We start from the raw sequence: 19,301 nt of genomic DNA on the forward strand, positions 1-19,301 counted from the left end.
ATAAAACCAGTTAGTACAGAAATCAGAAAATAATCTCTGTACAGCAGATAATCAAACGTGCACGGGACCAATGAATTCCTGCTGGATTTTGATGCCTTAACACATTTTATAAGCTGTGCATGAGTTCAGATAAAAGCACAATTACATGTATAGCTGAAGTCAGAAGTATTAGCCCCACTTTAAATTTTTGTCTTTTTAAAATATTTCTTAAATGATGTTTAACAGAGCAAGGACATTTGCACAGTATGTTTGATAATATTTTTTCTTCTGGATAAAGTCTTATTTATTTTTATTTCGGCTAGATTAAAAGCAGTTTTTAATTTTTTTAAAACATTTTAAGGTCAAAATGTCTAGCCCCTTTGAGCTAGAAATGTGTTTAAAAAAATCTCTCTGTCAAACAGAAATTGGGGAAAAAATAAACTGGGGCTAATTATTCTGACTTCAACTGAACAGACAAGTTTAACTTGACATCGTATGTAAAAACATGATTTAATATCAGTGAAAGATGGATATACTTGTTCAGATGATCCTTCAATAAACCCATTGTCCCCCCTATTAGCATATTTAAGATGGTAATTGAAAATACAAAAGAGTATTATTGATGCATTTTAAGTCATATAACAAACCATGAAATTAGCTTGATCTTATGTTAATTCTGGATTTTATTTGAGACAATTATCTCCATTTAAAACCCATTGAGTAAGACAATTGAACCAGAAGTGCTAAAATGCTCATTGGGAAAAAAAAAGAAAAGGCGCATCAGGTCAGATGTTAACAGAAATTTACAGTAGTGCTGGGTAATACTGCAAAAAAAATAAATAAAAAAATCTCAATATCATGTTTCATATCATCCGATATCAATAATTATTGAATATTTTTTAAACAATACATTTAGGAATATTTGTTTATTTTAATACTTTATTTTAATTTACCAACATTACTAAGGCAAATAGTTTTAATAGTGAATAAACAAAATATTTAAACAAAATATCTGATCTTTTTATAATAAAATAAGCATGAGTGTTAAAGAGACTTTTAAACTTGATAAATAAATAATAATGATGCAGTTAACCTCAAACTCTGTGAACAAAGCAAATTATGATGATCTGCCCTGAGCTTTCAAGTAAAGGAGCTAATCATCATTATTCAAATACTAAACATTATAAATCGTGAAGTTGGATAACTACATTACCCCCTATGCTAAAACATCTTTCCGATGGGGAGCTAGTGCCTGGGATGCACGAGAAAAGAAACCAAAAAGCCACTCTGGCGACAATCTTTTTCTATTTACAATCTCCTCACTGCTGTTAAACACCACTCATTTTCGCCTATGGTGTTAATTTGACCTGATGTGACAAGTGTGAGCACGTGAATTTCTTAATCATTTTAATTCTCTCACACTCCCCTGGCGTCTCTTGTAGATAGGTCACCATAAACAGTTTTTTCAGAGGATGACAAACGGACAAACCATTGCTGCAGCTCCGATGCAAGTTTATGGAGAAAAGCAAAAAGCACTGCAGTGTATAGATGAGCTGTGCTTGTAAGCGGTAATTAGTCTACCGTTATTACTTAATGTAATAATAATGAATCGCAGTGCGTTTGCGGCATTCAGAAAAGTTCAAATCTTTTTCAACTAGGTGTACCTAGAAAATGCACTCGCATATGTGTGTCATGCAAGCAGTGCGCCTTCATTGGAAATGACAAACTTACACCCTAAGCTTATTGCCATTGTTTTTTTTTTTTTTTTTTTTTTTTTTTTTATTAATAAACTATAGTGCTTTATAGCGAAAATTCATACCAAGCTTTTTTTTTATTGTTATTGATAATGGTGTTCAGTCAATAAATACCGATACCGATTTTATCGCCCAGCCCTACTTTATAGTTTAAACATGAACACAAGTTTTTAATTTAATATTTTTTCCCAACAACAATCTAATGTATCTGCTTTGGAAAATAGGAAAAGTATTTAAGGACAACTTAGAACTTATATGAGGCTCAACACACCTATTATAGAAAATCATTTCAAATAAAATATATGTAGTTTGGTGCCCTATAATGATGACCAAATATTAGTTTTTAGTTCTATTTCTAACAACAAAACTGAAAAATAGCTCTTGTACATCTGATCCAGTGTAATGTTGCTGAGTCTCAGAACAATACTGTAATGTATTATGTATGAGGCTGAACAACCTGTTCCTACAAGTGCCCTTTTAACATTATGGCAACTCTCTGTAAACACTAGTAATCACACATAAGGCCTTCAAGCTATATTTAATATTTGTTTTACTCTTAATATGCTTTTTACTCTTGTATGAGGACGGTCTTCATGTCATCTATTAATATCTATTCATTTTCAGGCTTTGAAGTGCAGTCAATAACATGAGAAGTTGCAATGATGTTGACGTCTGTAGAAATAACTGAATGCTCATAATGTCTTGCAGTCCTAGTAATTGATCGATGATCATTTGTAACAAAAAGCAGACCCCAGTAAGCAATGACATATTAAGTACAGAGCAAGTCATTAACTGCTGAATGTCAGTATATTTTTCATTAAGGCAATCCTGGGTGGAATAATTGCACAGTGGATATGTGATAATTTCAGCGATGGCGTGCTCAAGCCATCAAAAGCACATTAGAGTGTAATGTAATTTTGTTAATGTAAGGGAAATTCGCCGCCTCTAAGCTGCATTTTAACTCTGAGAGTCAGTGTTGTGTGCTGTTGGGTATTTCCGATGGCCATATCTGCTTTTTTTTTTGTACAGGATTTGAATTCGCACATAGCATTAATCCCACACAATGGAAAGCATCACTCTTAGACCTGCTATTCCTCTTGTCCTTGGGCTGCAAGCGGCAGTCAGTGAGATGAGGACATGGAAACGTCCCAATTCACACAAACACATACTTTATTTTTCCTGCTGAAGGTATTAATTGTTTGCATAGCTCAGGCAGGTTGAAAGGGAGGGTGTTGATTGCTGATTGGTTGGTTGGCTGCATGTTTCCAAGGTAACGTTATCAGGTTGTACACAGGGTGAAGCATGGAATGGAGGATTTATCTTATAGACGTAATGCTCTGCACCCAAACAACAGGAGCCTGTTAAAGCAGCGGTGGTCTCCCTCAACCTTTGCTTCATCATTTCTTTTCTCTAGTTAAAACTCCATTGTCTTATGTATTTAGGTTTAATTAGTGTGACTCGTTTGGATATACACTACCTGACAAAAGTCTTGTTATCGATCCGAGTTGTAAAAACTTGACTTCTAGTTGATCATTTGGAAAAGTGGCAGAAGGTAGGATTTTCTGATGAATTACCTGTTGAACTGCATCCCAATCATCTTAAATACTGCAGAAGACCTATTGGAACCCACACGGAGACAAGATTCTCACAGAAATCAGTCAAGTTTGGTGAAAGAAAAACAATGATTTGGGGTTGCATTCAGTATGGGGGCATGTGAGAGATCTGCAGAGTGGATGACACATTCAACAGTCTGAGGTATCAAGACATTTGTGCAGCACATTATAATACAAACTACAGGAGAGGGCAAATTCTTCAGCAGGATAGCGCTCCTTCTCATCTTTCAGCCTCCACATCAAAGTTTCTGAAAGCAAAGAAGGTCAAGGTGCTCTAGGATTGGCCAGTCTAGTCACCAAACATGAACATTATTGAGCTAGTCTAGGGTAAGATGAAGGAGAATTGAAAATGTATCCAAAGAATCTTGATGAACTCTGGGAGTCCTGCAAGAGCGCTTTCTTTGTCATTCCAGATGACTTTATTAATAAGTTATTCGAGTCATTGCGGAGATGTATGGATGCTGCCAAAGTTAAAAACAATATTAATTCTTATTTCACTGCATCATGACTTTATATTCTATATTATTTCTTTTAAGTGACAAGATTTTTGTCTAAGCCAAGTCAGACCTTACTGTCCTAATTAAAAAAAGTCAAGACATGATCTTATTTAATTTGGTAAAATCAGCATAATTACTCCTGAAGTTACACCGAGTGGAAAGTAGCAAAAAAGAAAAGTCCTTACTTTATTGTGTAAAGTTCCAATCTTGAGCACTAGTGTTAAGATGCGTTTTGGTTGATCAAATTGTAGGTAGATAAGGGAGACCCACTCCTGTTTACGCCAGCCATTTGAATTTCTCTTTAGTCCACTTTTGATTCCCTTCCTAATCTTTCAAAGGTAATAAGATTGAGTATTTTAATCACTTTTAGCAATGAAAACATTGTTTTATACAAGAGAACACACAATTAGTCTGATCATGAGACTCATGTTGGTGAATTTATGTCCCAGTAAGTTGCTTTGCATAAAAATAAAAATAAAAGTATTTGTACTCCAGACACCTCATAAGCATCCACATCATACGCAATCTGATCAAATTATTTGAACTACCTGTGGACATGAGGGACACGAGTTTGTTTATATTTACCATTTTCACTTTTATGGAAGGAATGTTGTGACGTGGCCAAGTTTTGTGACTCATACTTGGGAATTTGTGCTCTGCATTAAACTCATTCAAAAGCACACACCCAGAGCAGTCGGGGATCAGTGCCTTGCTCATGGGACTCACCTCAGCCGTGGTACTGAAGTTGGTGAGAGCTCAAACAGGACCAAACTGATGGAAAAATTTAGATTTATCAGTTGGTATGTGTTTATTTAGATTCTAAATAGACTGGCCTGCGTTTACCACCAGAAGTAAATTGTTGATTGCTTTCGTCCCACCAGGGATGAAGAGTGATCTGTATATCCAGTACTAAGAGTCAATGCGTATCACGGTCTGGAATGCATCATGTTTGGGAAGCAGATAACAGAGATCCTCGCCTGCCGGGACTCTATTTGCTTACTCTCCACCTTCACATGGAGGAATGTGGAGCCTGTTGGGCAACCTGTCCATATGGTTTTAATCAGATGTGTTAAAATCTCTAAACGGCACATTCACAGCATGTCTGTGCAATCAACCTGAGCAGTTTTATATAATCAACTAACAAAGACTTGTTAAGCTATTGTTGGTCAAATAACCATATATGGTAACTTTGATATTATTTACACTATTATTTTTTTAAAGACATAAAGATTTGAAAGTCTTGTAATAACCCCCATGTAACACACCATGGTTTTTCCAATGATTATTTAAACGAGTGCCCTATAAAGGGATAAACTTTCAAGAAAGAAAAAACACCATGACCACTGTGGGCTGTTTCTCCAGAGGTCTTTCCCTGTTGTACTTTAGGGTTTATGGATGGTACACGCTCACACACACACACACATACTCTCAAAGGTAATATAAGGGTAAGAATGTAATATTCCCACATGCCTTATGTAATCCACTTTCTTGGACATTATTTGATCCAGGTTAGATAGCTAAGAAGTAAAACAGACTGTTGTTGGCAGCCGTTTAAATCACACACAACATCAGTTGCTTCATTACTGCTGTTAAAGCATTAGTGTGACAAGCTGCTAGGAATGCTGGGTATATTCTGCATATCCAGGACGTTTGAGAGAGCGAGAATGATTAAAAATAATATTAATTTAAATGTATTCGTCATTTGAGGTGGTACATAGAGACTCAATAAATGTTGGGAATGTGTAACTGTACATACATTATTTTTCAAACAAAGGTAGTTCTCTGGAAAGAGTGATGAGTGAACAGGATGTACTGTACAGTAGTCAACATTTGAAATGGATCAAAAAAGTTTTCAAAATCATCCTAAGACAAGAATGGGTGTTGGTTAGTAGTTTTAGGACAACTTTGATGAAATGTTTTGATCCACTTCAAACATTGCCTACTGCTCATTTTGTTTTGCCTGCATGTTTTTTTTTTTTTTTTTTTTTTTTTTTTGAGTCTCAGAGTGCTGACTGTTGACTTTATGGATCACCAAGGACCAGTTTCGGATAAAAGAAAAACATTGACATCCTGGAAGATCTAAGGGTAAGAAAAATAACAGCCAATTTTAGTGTGAAATGTACCTTTAAGATATTGTTTAAAAAACAAACAAACATTTCTTGTCTTTGAATCTTTTTAATGCATTTTACTGCAGTCGTGGCAGGTCAAGTTGCAGCTCTTAGAAAAATTCCTAGCTTACAACATATAATTAAGAATAAAATTCTAATTGTTCTCTAGTTCTAGAATCTTGAATTGCGTTTGATTGACAGTTTGATTTGACCAGTGAACACTAATATTGTACTCCACTGCTTCATTTCCCATTTTCTGTGAGAGACTGATTGTACAGTTAGCAGATTAACATTGGTGAAAGAACAGTGAAAACTGCATATATATAGGACTTGCAATGCAGACTTTAAGTACTCAAACAGGCTTGGGAGTAAAGTCTACGTCTATTCATCTCATAAAAAGTGTTCGCAGAGGGAAATTGACAGACTGATGATAGAAAATGCTACCTGTTTGTTTTCTTCCTTTTATTTAAGCACAATGATTTGTGTGAGTCTACAAACAATAAAAGTAGAGCTTTTAGTTTTAAGAATGATTTCGAAATACCTTCAAATGATTTTTCTTGCATGATTAGAAATTGTGCAGATATTTTACTCTTTACAAAAAGTGCCATGAGATTATTTCAGTTTAACCTCTAATCCAAGTGATGGTGCTTCATAGTAGTGTCCCCATTACTCTCAGGACCCTCACAGACCACTGGGTGGGTGAGCACCCCCTGCTGGCTATACTAACGCCACTTCCAGCAACATCCTAGTTTACCCTGGTGGTCTCTCACCATTGTACTGACCAAGCTCAACCCTGCTTGGCTTCAGTGAGCAGCCACCCTTGGCCTACAGAGTAATCTGGCTCAAGCATTTCCTTACGGTATAGGGATTTCCGAGTGCCAGGACATCAGCAGCTCCCTTATGAAAGTCAAGCATGGATTTATTGTGGTAAAAATGTAGCAACCAAGTTATCTTTGGGAGTTGATTAACATTTGTATACTGTAAATCATTTATTTATTTATTTATATTACAAATACCACGATTTACCCTTGTGCATAAATTAAAAAGGTATTCCCTGAGGTATTCCCATAGAGGACAAAAATGTATCCCAGTAAATATTTTTGAAACAGATCAGTCTGGAAGATGAACATGAAAGTTATAATGCTTTAAAGGATTTTAGAAAAAAGTTTTGTCCAAAAGTTTTACATGCATTGACCCAGAGACTGTTTAGATGCATGTCACTGATGAGAGGATGACGGATGTTTACTGTATGATGACCGAATTGGCCTTAAATACTCAGCAGGCACAAGACATCAACATGACGTTAGTTTGATGTTGTACTCCAACGTCGTGGGGATGTTGCGTTTTGTTTGAAAATTAAAATCACATTGACGTTAGAACTCAACATCAGGTCTACGCCAGTGTCCAACCAAATATCAACATCTAATGATGTTACAGCTTGCAGTTGTGTGGTCGTTGCCGCTATGACGTTTATCAGACGTTAGATTTGGGTTGCCATACCTTATGAATAAATGTCAGTTTTTGATGTCAAGATGATTAAGGATGTTGATTCCAAGATGGATTTTGGTCACATTCTAACACAACCTAAAATCAACCACATATCAACGTCATTTGATATCGGTATTGGTGATCAAAATAACATTGTTCTTAGACACTGTCTATACGTTGAATTTGGTCACCTGACGTCACAACCTAAATCTAACCTAATATTAACGTCTTATGACGTTTTGTACCTGCTGGGCAATAACTAAATGCACTACAGAATGTTACGTTTACAACCACAAATTACATGTAAATGCATCAGCTTTTCACAGCATAATACTCACTACTCACTGTTCTTGAGTAATTTTAAAAGGGCTCCTTTTTACTCATACTTTGAGTAATATTTACAGCAGATATGTTTACTCCATTCGCACTACATTGTTGAGCAAGTAATGGTACTTTTACTTCATCTTAGTATGCTTTTTCAGTACTCTTTCCACCACTGATGTTCTCTAATAATGTTTTAGCATCACTCACAACTGGTGTTTTTGAACTCAGCATTATATGCAGTGAATTCTTCGTGACAGGATTTCATTACAGTCAATATTAACACAGATGTGTGGCGCTGAGGCTTCAACAAGCAGGTAATGTGTTTGGTTGTGGCTGTTAGAGGGTCGATGGCGTGTGTTTCTTTTCCTCTCTTGTGGCCATTTTGAGGTCATCTCCATTACCACCGTTGTGGATGTGGAATAATGTGTGGTATGAAACCTCCCCGCAGAGGTCAGGACCGCTGAATTAGCTGTACAGAGTCATTTCTCACCTCTCGCTTTTCTGTCTCTCTTTATGTCTCTATATCCTCCTCTGGATATATTTCACACCGGAGGCTAAATCCTGTTAGGCAATTAGAGAGTCTCTGTGTGTCGGTCTCTAACAGAGATTGAGTCTTCCCGTGGGTGTAAGTGGGCCTCCAGGGCTCGGAGTGTGTGTGTGTGATTTTCAGATAACTGCGCTCTGATCAGGCTTGAGCTTCTGCTGTACAGTGTGTGTGGATAATGTTCCTCTGAGAGACGAGTTCAGGGTCAGACGGCAGGCTCTTCACGAGAGAGACGGCTGATAATCGCTGGAGAGCTTTCGGTTGATGTGGTCTGGTTTGTGCGGCGTGAGGGCCTTCAGAACTTGACGTTATCATATAGCCCAGATGGTGGTGGAAAGATAGCGTGGTGGAAATATCTGAATTTAGACTGCAGGGCTGTAAATGCTTGATTCTGATTGGTTGGAGGATGTGCTGTTGTACTGCATTACAGTGCCATACAAATAAATAAATATACAAATATATATATATATATATATATATATATATATATATATATATATATATATATATATATATATAATAAAATATAAATAATTTGAAATATAATAAATATTTCAAATAAATATACTATACACCAATGGGTGTCTGGGTGGCTCAGTGATTAGCACTATCGCCTCACAGCAAGAAGATTGCTGGTTCGAGTCCCGGCCAGTTGGCATTTCTGTGTGGAGTTTGCATGTTTTCCCCGTGTTGGCGTGGGTTTTCTATGGGTGGTCTGGTTACCCCATAGACCAAAGAGATGTGCTTTAAGTGAATTGGATGAACTAAATTGGCCAGAGTGTATGAGTGTTTACGTGTGCATGCGAGTCTGTATGGGTGTTTCTCAGTCTGGGGTTGCGGCTGTAAGACCATCTGCTGTGTAAAACATATTTTTTTGAATAGTTGGTGGTTCATTCCGATGTGGTAAGCCCTGATATAAGGGACTAAATCAAGGGAAAATTGAGTGACATTATACATCAAAGCTTCATTTTCCAATGAAGTTATTTTTTATTTATGGAAAGACCTTGGGTGCATTGTCTGGTCATTCAGTGGCCTGTCGTCTGTTATTCCTTAGCTAAGTCTTTATTTTCTTCATTCTATGACAGGATTTATTAAAGATGACAATTTCTGAGGAGATTAGATTTGATTAATTAGTTTAACCTTTCTCTTTTGTTGTCTTAAAAAACAGGAATGATGTCAGGGGAGCTTTGTAGATTAACTGCTTTCATTTAATATTGCAGAAAACGGAAACAACAATAATAATAATAATAAACTATTACTTTCAATATACAAAGTATTGTCTTTATTTTTTTAGTATACCTTTTGCTAAAAATAGCACTTAACCGCACTTAAACTCAGTGAATTACCAGTATTCAGACCCTCTTAAACTTTTCACTCTCTGTTAAATTGCAGGCATCTGCTCAAATCATTCATTCATTTTCTTTTCAGCTTAGTCCTTTTATTAATGTGGAGTCGCCACAGCGAAATGAACCGCCAACTTATCCAGCACATGTTTAAGGCAGCAGTTGCCCTTCCAGCTGCAACCCAATCTTTAGGAAACATCCATACACACTCATTCACACTCATACACTACTTACAATTTAGCCTACCCAATTCACCTGTACCGCATGTCTTCGGACTGTGGGGGAAACTGGAGCACCCGGAGGAAACCCACACGAACGCAGAGACAACATGCAAACCCCACACAGAACCGCCAACTGACCCAGCCGAGGCTCGAACCAGCGACCTTCTTGCTGTGAAGCGACAGCACTACCTGCTGCGCCACCTTTTCAAAAATCATTTAAGTTAATTTTTTTCCTCATTAATGTACAAACAGCACGCCATATTGACAAACACATGGAATTGTTAATATTTTTAAAAAAGAAAAACTGAAATATCATATGGTCTTAAGTATTCGGACCCTTTGCCTCAATATTTAATAGAAGCACTCTTTTGATCAAATACAGCCAGTCTTTTTGGGAAAGATGCAACAAGATTTTCACACCTGGATTATGGGAGTCTCTGCTATTCCTTATTGCAGATCCACTCCAGTTCTGTTGGGTTGGATGGTAATTGTTGGTGGACAACCATTTTTATGTCTCTCCAGAGATGCTCAATTGGTTTTAAGTCAGGGCATTAGCTGAGCCAGTAAAGAACAAGTCACGGAGTTGTTGTGAAGCCACTCCTTCATTATTTTAGCTATGTGCTTAGGGTAATTAGCTGCATTTCCACTGTCGGGCTAGTGCGAGCCTGGGCTTTTTTTGGGCAGGGACAATCACCCGGGAGGTTGAGCAGTAAGGCTGAATTCTTGTCACCTTTCCACTGTCAGGACAATAACTCGCAGCGCAGCAAACAAACCCCACCTCCAGAAGGCCCTCCTAATCAAAAGTCACACAACCCGCCCAGTTCAGCGGGAATCAGGCAGACAAAGCACATCACCGCATCATCATGAAACGATTAAAATGAAGACAACTGAAACAAGCAAATTACACATTACTGTACAGCATTACATTGTATGTCTATATGCACAGACCTATGTTTTTTCATTCAATATATTTGTTCACTCACTGACCGACAGTTGGCATCGTGCATCGAGTGGTCTCGCCACTAACAAAGGGATGACCCAGCACACCATCCATAATACAAAACCACAGAAAATCTCTGTTAATAACTCTGTATAAAATGTTTTTTTATAACATCCTCGTTTCGGTAGACGTCGTCAGACATTCAGCCTAATGTCTTGTTGGAAGGTAAACCTTCAGCCCAGTCTGAGGTCCTGAGCACTCTGGTTTTCATCCGGGACTACCCTGTACTTGGCCGCATTCATCTTTCCCTATATTGCAACCAGTCGTCCTGTCCCTGCAGCTGAAAAACCCTCAGCTGAGTTAAAAATATGAGTGTCACAACAAAGGCTCTGAATACTTAGGACCATGTGATATTTCAGTTTTTCTTTTTTAATAATTCTGCTAAAAACACAACAATTGTGTTTTCTATCAATATGGGGTGCTGTGTGTGCATTAATGAGGAAAAAATAACTTCAATGATTTCATCAAATGGCTGCTATATAAGTGAAAAGTTTAAGGATGTCCGAATACTTTCTTTATCCATTGTATATATATATATATATATATATATATATATATATATATATATATATATATATACAGTACACCTCCATAAATGATTATAAACAATTGTTACAAATAGTCAAATGTGTAAAGAAAATATTTTCTTTTTTCTTGCTTATATTCCAAAAAGCTTTTAACTTTACATCCCCTATCACTCTATCTATATAGATTAGCACATGGATTTTTTTGATAGATTTGATCAAATATTTCATGCATGCAAATTTTGTTAAGCAATTATACCCTCACTGATCCATGAAAGGCATTAGAAATTGAAAGAGGGTGAAAAAAATCCTCTGTTATCTTGACACATCATGCGCTGGTTTTGGTGTGTTATGATAAGATGAGTTTCACACTGATAAGCTCAACGTGCATTAATATTACTGCAGACGGCAGCAATCTCGCTCTCTGTGAAAACAGAATCCAAATCTTCAGTAAAACAGCTTAAATGTGGTATTTCAGTGCATCAGTGCATTCCATAAATATTACATTGTGCTCTGAACGTTATTCATACGGTTGAACTGTTGAATCTTGTTTGGAGTCATAGCATCTGTTTTTGTCTTATCAGTGTTTTGTGAAACAGAAGACGAATCTCTGGCTTATTTCAGTCTGTTCACAGGAATCAAGGACTTTTTGGAGAATCGCAGTGTAAATGAGTACACCCCTTTCGATAATTATTATTTTTATACATTTTTAATATTATACATTAAACAACTATAATTTTTATTACCTGTCCAACTGCTCATTGACGCAAATTTCTACTCAGCCAATCACATGGTAGCAACTCAATGCATTTAAGCATGTAGACATGGTCAAGATGATCTGCTGCAGTTCAAACCAAGCATCAGAATGAGGAAAAAAGGTGATTTAAGTGACTTCGATCATGACATGGTTGTTGGCATCAGATGGGCTGGTCTGAGTATTTCAGAAACTGTGGATCTACTGACATTTTTAAGCACAACCATCTCTAGGGTTTACAGAAAATGGTCAGAAAACGAGAAAATATCCTGTGAGCAGCTGTTCTGTGAGCGTAAATGCCTTGTTGATGCTAGAGGAGAATGGCCAGACTGGTTAGAAAGGCAACAGTAACTCAAATAACTACTTGTTACAACCGAAGTATGCAGAAGAGCATCTCTGAACGCATAACATGTCCAACCTTGAGTCAGATGGGCTACAGCAGCAGAAGACCACACCGGGAGCCACTCCTGTCAGCTCAGAACAGGAAACTGAGGCTACAATTCGCAGAGACTCAACAAAATTGGACAGGAAAAGATTAGAGAAACGTTACCTGGTCTGATGAGTCACGATTTGGATGGTAGGGTCAGAGTTTGGCATCAACAACATGAAAGCATGGATCCATCCTGCCTTGTATTTTTGGTTCAGGCTAACACACTTTGGGCCCATTAGTACCAATTGATCATGGTGTCAAGCCACAGCCTACCTGAGTATTGTTGCTGACCATGTCCTTTTATGACCACAGTCTAACCATTTTCTGATTTCAAGTAGGATAACGCGCCATGCCATAAAGTGTGAATCATCTCAGACTGATTACTTGAACACGACAATGAGTTAACTGAACTCAAATGGCCTCCACAGTCACCAGAACTGAATCCAATAGAGCACCTTTGAGATGTGATGGGAGATTTGCATCCGACAAATCCGACAGCAACTGCAAGATGCTGTCATGTCAATATGGACTAAAATCTCAGAGGAATATTTCCAGTACCTTGTTGAATCTATGCCACGAAGGATTTAGGCAGTTCTGAAGGCAAAAATGGGGCCCAACCCGGTACTAGTAAGGTGTACCTAATAAAGTGGCCAGTTAGTGTATTTTAATGTATATAATCTAAAAAAAAAATGTTTTATTAAACAGTTATATTCATTAAAACAAGAGCTTGGTAACCTAATAAATTCAGGGACAGAAAGATTATACAAGGTGTTGCAAAAAAGAAAACTACAAAGTTTCAACTGAATGGAAAATATTTATGTTTTAATCTTGATTTTTTTGCTAGCAAATTGATTGGAGTATATCAATGAAGTATATTAGAGCATACTGTATATGGAGCATATTGCTCTGTGATCTTAAGTTATGTTGTTAGATTAGTTCCAGTTTTGTCTTTGGTACTGACTATTCTAATGCACATGCTGTATTGAATCCTATACAAATATTACTTTAAAGGAGATCTCATTTACGCTGAGCACTGAAGTTTCATACAGTACAAGGAAACTCCTCAGTTGTCTTAATCGGTTTAAATGGAAAACTATTTCCGCAGACATGCCCACAAGGCTACATTTCAAAGATGATATTACATTACAAGGTCTCGTTCATTTACGCACACACAGAATGGAATATTGAGTAATGTGTGCAGTATGTATCACCAGAAATAGACACGGATTTTGGGCGTGAATGTGTTCTGGATGCATGTAATTATTATTGTTGTCAGGCATGAGATTGAGTATTTGTGTCTAATCCCCTCCATGGCTGAATTGATGCACTCCGCTGAGATTCTTTAGCATCTTAACATAGAGGGAAAAAAAAGAAGAGGATGTTTTAGATTTGAGCCGAAGTAAATGAAGATGAAATCCAGCAGCTTGATTGGCGGATCTCTCATGTGTCACTCAGTGGATTCAGATGGCACGCCTTTTAATTAACACATAAAGCGGACGTTATATAATTTGTGATGATCGGAAATGCAAACGTCTCGGTCTGTAATTTGATCGTGTTTCACAGAATTTGATGTCACGCTAGTTCCTCCTTTCATTGTTTACTCTGACGCTTGATTAAAATCTGTCCTGTTTTGCTCTTGAAGGGTTTTTCCTGTTTGACGGCCTTCATTGTTTGCATGCCTGTGGTTCTGCTCATAACCAGCCCGACCGGCTCTCAGATGAGAACAGCAGCGCCACACCCTCCACTGCACCTGTCCTCTTCCCAGCTGCTCTTCTCTTCGTGGGTTGCCAGATCCCACCCCGCCACATCAGCCTTTCGGGTTTGTAGGAAGAGCTTTGCTGCCATCTGCTGCTATCAGGTAAACAGTACGGGGTTTTCTTTGAGATTACGTGATTGAATTGTTTGGTGCCTGAAATGTTCAATTTGTGTGGTATTTAGTGGTTTGTTTACCTCGATCAAACAAGTTTTTAAAGGAAAAATTCGGCCAAACATTTGAATTCTGTCATCACTTCACCTTTCACTTGTATCTATTTGAGTTTATTTTTTTCTGTTGAACATAAAATATTTTTGGAAAAAAAAGCTTGTATCTGGCACCCATTAACTAATTAAATCCAGTGGTGCCAGCAGTCAGCATTCTTCAAAATATCTTCTTTTGTGTTCAACAGAAAAAAGTCATAAAGGTTTAAAACCACACAATAGACAATAGAACAATGTATGACATGTTTTTATTTTTTATTTTTTGGGTAAACTATCCTTTTTAGTGTGTGTGTGTGTGTGTGTGTGTGTGTGTGTGTGTGTGTGTGTGTGTGTGTGTGTGTGTGTGTGTGTGTGTCTGTGTTTACTGTTTTTGAGGGACTACTTTCCTTCAAATTCTGTTATGTTTTTAGTAGTAGTGTTGTCAAGCCTTGTCAAGTATGGGTTTACAGTACATTAAAGAATACTTTCATTCATTCATTTTCCTTCAGCTTAGTCTCTATTTCTAATTTCGCACAGTGGAATGAAATGCCATTCTAACTGAAACCCAGTGCTGGGAAATACCCATACAAACTCGCACTCTTCGACCTATTTAGTTTATTTAATTCACCTGTACCGCATGTCTTTGGACTGTGGGGGAAACTGAAGCATCCAGAGGAAACCCACGCCCACACAGGGAGAACATGCAAACTCCACACAGAAATGCCAACTGACCCAGCCTGGACTCCAATCAGTGACCTTCTCACTTTGAGGCGACAGTGCTAACCACTGAGCCACCGCAATTATAATGTGTTACATTAATCCTCTGTTAGCTTAGAGTCACTTTCACTGACATAATTACAGAAGCAGAACTTAAAGGCATCAAAACAAAACACCAGCACAGTGTTAGATATTTCACTGTCTTATACAGTTATATTATTCCACATTATTGGCTACACTGAAAACAATGCTTAATTGCAAATAGTTGCGAAAAATGATACACTTTACGCTGAAGTTAAACAAATAAATGAAGTTAATCAGTGCTAAATTTAATTTGTTTGTTTAATTTCAGCCCATAATAATTGTTTACGACCACTCACCTTAAAGAATGTAGTAAATCCATTCTATCTTTTTTCTTTCTCTCTGTGTACTTAGTCAATAATTCGAGTCGTAAACAACAATATACAGCTGACCTACAGGGAACATGCAGATATCCTACAGGAAACCAGTAATGTTTAGTTTCTGTATGACTAAGGCCATGTCCTTATGTACAAGAGTATTTTTGTAAACAGATTTCCACACTTTTGTTCAAAAATATAATTATCTAGACATGAAAATGCAGAAACACAATATGTTGTGTAATGCTGCGGTCACACCAAGTTTTTGTGTAAGTCACATGCAAAAGTGAGAAAGTTAAGGGAGCACAAATGTTTTACAGTTAAATTGAGTCAGTTTTACATCAGTAGGACTGCAGATGTTGCTCTCTACCAAAAGACTTGAATATGTTGCTGTATCTTTCTTTATTTGTGCACTTAACAACAAAAATAGTTGTGTAAACATACAGTGATGCTTTATCTGAGGCCCATTTATTCCATCCATTCTTTCATTCTTGCTTGATTGTGAATGTGAGTTTTCTTTATCTGAAGATTGTGTAATTGTTCTTATTGTTTACTGTACATTCCACTATACAACAGAAGTTAGACATATTCTCTGTCAGTTTCTTAAAGTTAGACCAGGGGTGCTTCACATTTATTTTTGTGTGAAATTATTTTTTCTCTGAAACAACAACAAATGTTATAAATTCTAATTAACATTTTATTTTTGCTATTTATTTATTCAGGTAATTTATTGTTTCCAGACACTAGTGCATGGTGCATTTTTATTAATTCTATAATGTTTTGCCTTTATATTTACCCGTGAATTCCATTATACATGTGCTGTTGGAAATCATCGGGCCTTTATTTTATTTTACATTAGAGCAACTTTGCAGTTGTTGTGCAGCTCCATCTTGTGGCGCAGGGATCGTCTGAGTCATTAGGAGTTGAAGTATTTCAGTGCGCCCTCTAGTGGTTAAAATAAATCCGTGTGCGTGCGTTTTGCGTTTACTCTAGTCATAAATCGCTAGTTTCATAATGTTCATAATTTACTCATGTCTGTCAGTTCAGTGAAATGCATGTTGAGAAGAAAAAGAAATCTGCTGAATCTATCAGTGTTTGCACTATTGCAGTAAATTACCTATTTCATATGTGCGCCAGAATTGTTCACAGAAGATTAGCTTTCAGAAACAACCTGATTTAAAACAAACAAAAACAGACCTTATGTAGGTTTCTGATATTGAATGTTAGGTATAATATTGGTTTTCCCTGTTTTTTTGTGAGGGACTGTACTGTCAGAAATGTGTTTTTCCTCTGCCTGCAGAGATCTGAGATCAGGCCGGTGGACTGGAGATTCTCCTCAGTCACACATCACCTCTATTACAGTTAGTCTGTCTCTAGGATTGACCCAAACTATTGAATATAACTGGTGTTTATTCATACATCAGTGTGTTCCTATTAACAGCCTAATCATTTATTCTACAGCCTAACAGCCTAATCATTTATTCTATTGATATTTTGAGGATTTTAGCTATGGTCAATTTTATATACAGCAAAAAAATTCATAATCTATAATTGTGTGTGTGTGTGTGTGTGTGTATATATATATATATATATATATATATATATATATATATATATATATATATATATATATATATATATATATATAATTTTAATATTTATTTTGCTCTTTGATATTAATATTGAAATTATTGCATGAATTGTTTTAATAATGAATGCTGTAAATATGAATAATGCTTGTAGGTTTGATTTACATTTTAAGTAATATTACATGCGCTCTTCACACCATTCACTAGCTCTTTTGCTACTAAGAAATTCATAGACAAACTTTGCAGATTATAACATAAACAGTCCAAAGATTAAGGGTTCATTTAAAAAAAACAAAAAAAAAAAAAACATGCATAAAACAAAGTAAGATTAGCAATTTTTGCCTTTCGTCACTTTTAAGCAAAGGATTTGGACTGCTTTGCTAAATATATTGTGTTATACATTTGTAAGATCAGTCCTGTAGCCAGCCTATTGAAACGGTGGTTCTTTTTTTCTCAAAAAGTGGATCTTTTTGCTGTTATTCTTCCAAATTTCTATCAAATACTGCATTTTAGGGACATTGTAAGCTCTAATATTTGCTGCATTCGCTTGTCAGCTGATGATCATGACCAGATATTTTGATGCAACTAAAATATTTCCTATAATTTTGTCAAAGAGCTCACTATACTGATTTACCACAAAGTGTTTATATAGAAATGTGCGTTTAAGATGTAATTTAATACAGTTTTATAAATAATGTTATGAGATTACAATTTTAAATTAAACATTTTATATAAAGAAGTATAAAAAACAAACTTATTTTAAAAATACTTATCATCATGCATCAACAAAAACAATTAGAAATATGATAAAACGCTCACTTTATTTTGATGGTCCGTTTGTTGAATTTAAGTTACATGCCAACTAATTCTCATTAGATTATGAGTAGACTGTTAGGGTTAGTGTAAGTGGACATGTACTTGCAAAGTTTCTTATAGTCAGTTAAATGTCTGTTGATGGAGCAGTATCAGCAGATATCAAGCAGACAGTCTACTAATACTCTAATGCAGTGGTTCTCAAAGTGGGGGTCGGGACCCCCCGAGGGGTCGCGGGGCAATGAAGGGGGGTCGCCTGGTGATTTTCAAAAATCTATTTATTTTTATTAAACCATAAGAATTAACATATTTTATCCATAACTATACTGAAAATAAAAATAGTCGTTTATAGTTACTATATACTATATAGTTACTAGTTCTATTGGTTTGCGACCCCTGGGGTAATTACATTATATTAAAGGCAGCAATAGCGTCAGATGCATTTTGATTTTATAACATCAGGTTATACTTTCTGGCACATTTAAAGCACTGACACAAATTTAATTGGTGTGTCTTGCGTCATTGCATGCAAGGTTTCTGTATTTATAACCACCTCAGAGGATATTGGGGGTCGCGAGTCACTGGCATTGTTATTTTGGGGGTCGCGGGCTGAAAAGTTTGGGAACCCCTGCTCTAATGGACCATCAAAATAAAGTGTTACCGCTAAAACTTATTCAAAACTAACTAAAAACATTAAAAACTGTAGCCTGTAGGTAAATAACAAACAGACCTGCTCATTTTCTCAGTCAGAATTTGTAAATTTGAATAATTAAAAATGGAATTTGTCCTAAAGCCTTCTTTTATCAATAATTTTCACAATTTATGATGGAATAATATCAAAAATGAGACAAAAGAGTTCATATAGGTGCCATATTCTGGACTTTGTCAGTGGGGGGTCGGTCTTTTGAACCACCAGAACACCCCTCCTGGCTACGGGCCTAAATGCAGAGATCTGAAACGATTTGCTGCAGACAGTTCTTCAGTTTTCTGATATACATATACTTAAATAGATTTGAAAAATGATCTTAGATGAAATATTTGTTTGATTTATTAAATTCTTTTTTTTTATATGCAGTATTTTATACACAAAGCTCATTGAGCAGCACAACCTTAAGTCTCTGTAAATGTTGGTGTGTGGCTGGTATTTGGGAATATTAGTGTTTAATCCTGTAAGGAAAAAGTGGTCCAGGTGCCAAAAAAATCAAAGGCTCTTACTTTATAATGTGCTATCATACTCATAATTCTGTAT

General features: G+C 36.4%; 1 protein-coding gene across 4 annotated transcripts in view; it reads left to right on the forward strand.

The window, feature by feature from the left end:
* The first annotated feature begins 5,792 nt into the window (after positions 1-5,792).
* Positions 5,793-19,301, forward strand: part of LOC147835082 (uncharacterized) — a 63,605-nt gene continuing 50,096 nt past the window's right edge. For 2 of the 4 annotated variants that reach the window (XR_015501196.1, XR_015501194.1), the window contains exons 1-2: positions 5,793-5,928; positions 14,222-14,398. Coding sequence is in view for 1 of the 4 variants with exons in the window: in XM_087270983.1 (XP_087127109.1) it covers positions 14,255-14,437; positions 16,951-17,011 (244 nt within the window). In the remaining 3 variants the exon portion in view is untranslated. Of the gene's footprint in view, positions 5,929-14,221; positions 14,438-16,950; positions 17,012-19,301 lie in introns of all 4 variants that reach the window. The other 2 variants (XR_015501195.1, XM_087270983.1) reach the window with 2 other exon arrangements.

The sequence above is a fragment of the Danio rerio genome, chromosome 10 (assembly GCF_052040795.2).
Source record: "Danio rerio strain M-AB ecotype USA chromosome 10, GRCz13ab, whole genome shotgun sequence".
Lineage (NCBI taxonomy): Eukaryota > Metazoa > Chordata > Actinopteri > Cypriniformes > Danionidae > Danio > Danio rerio.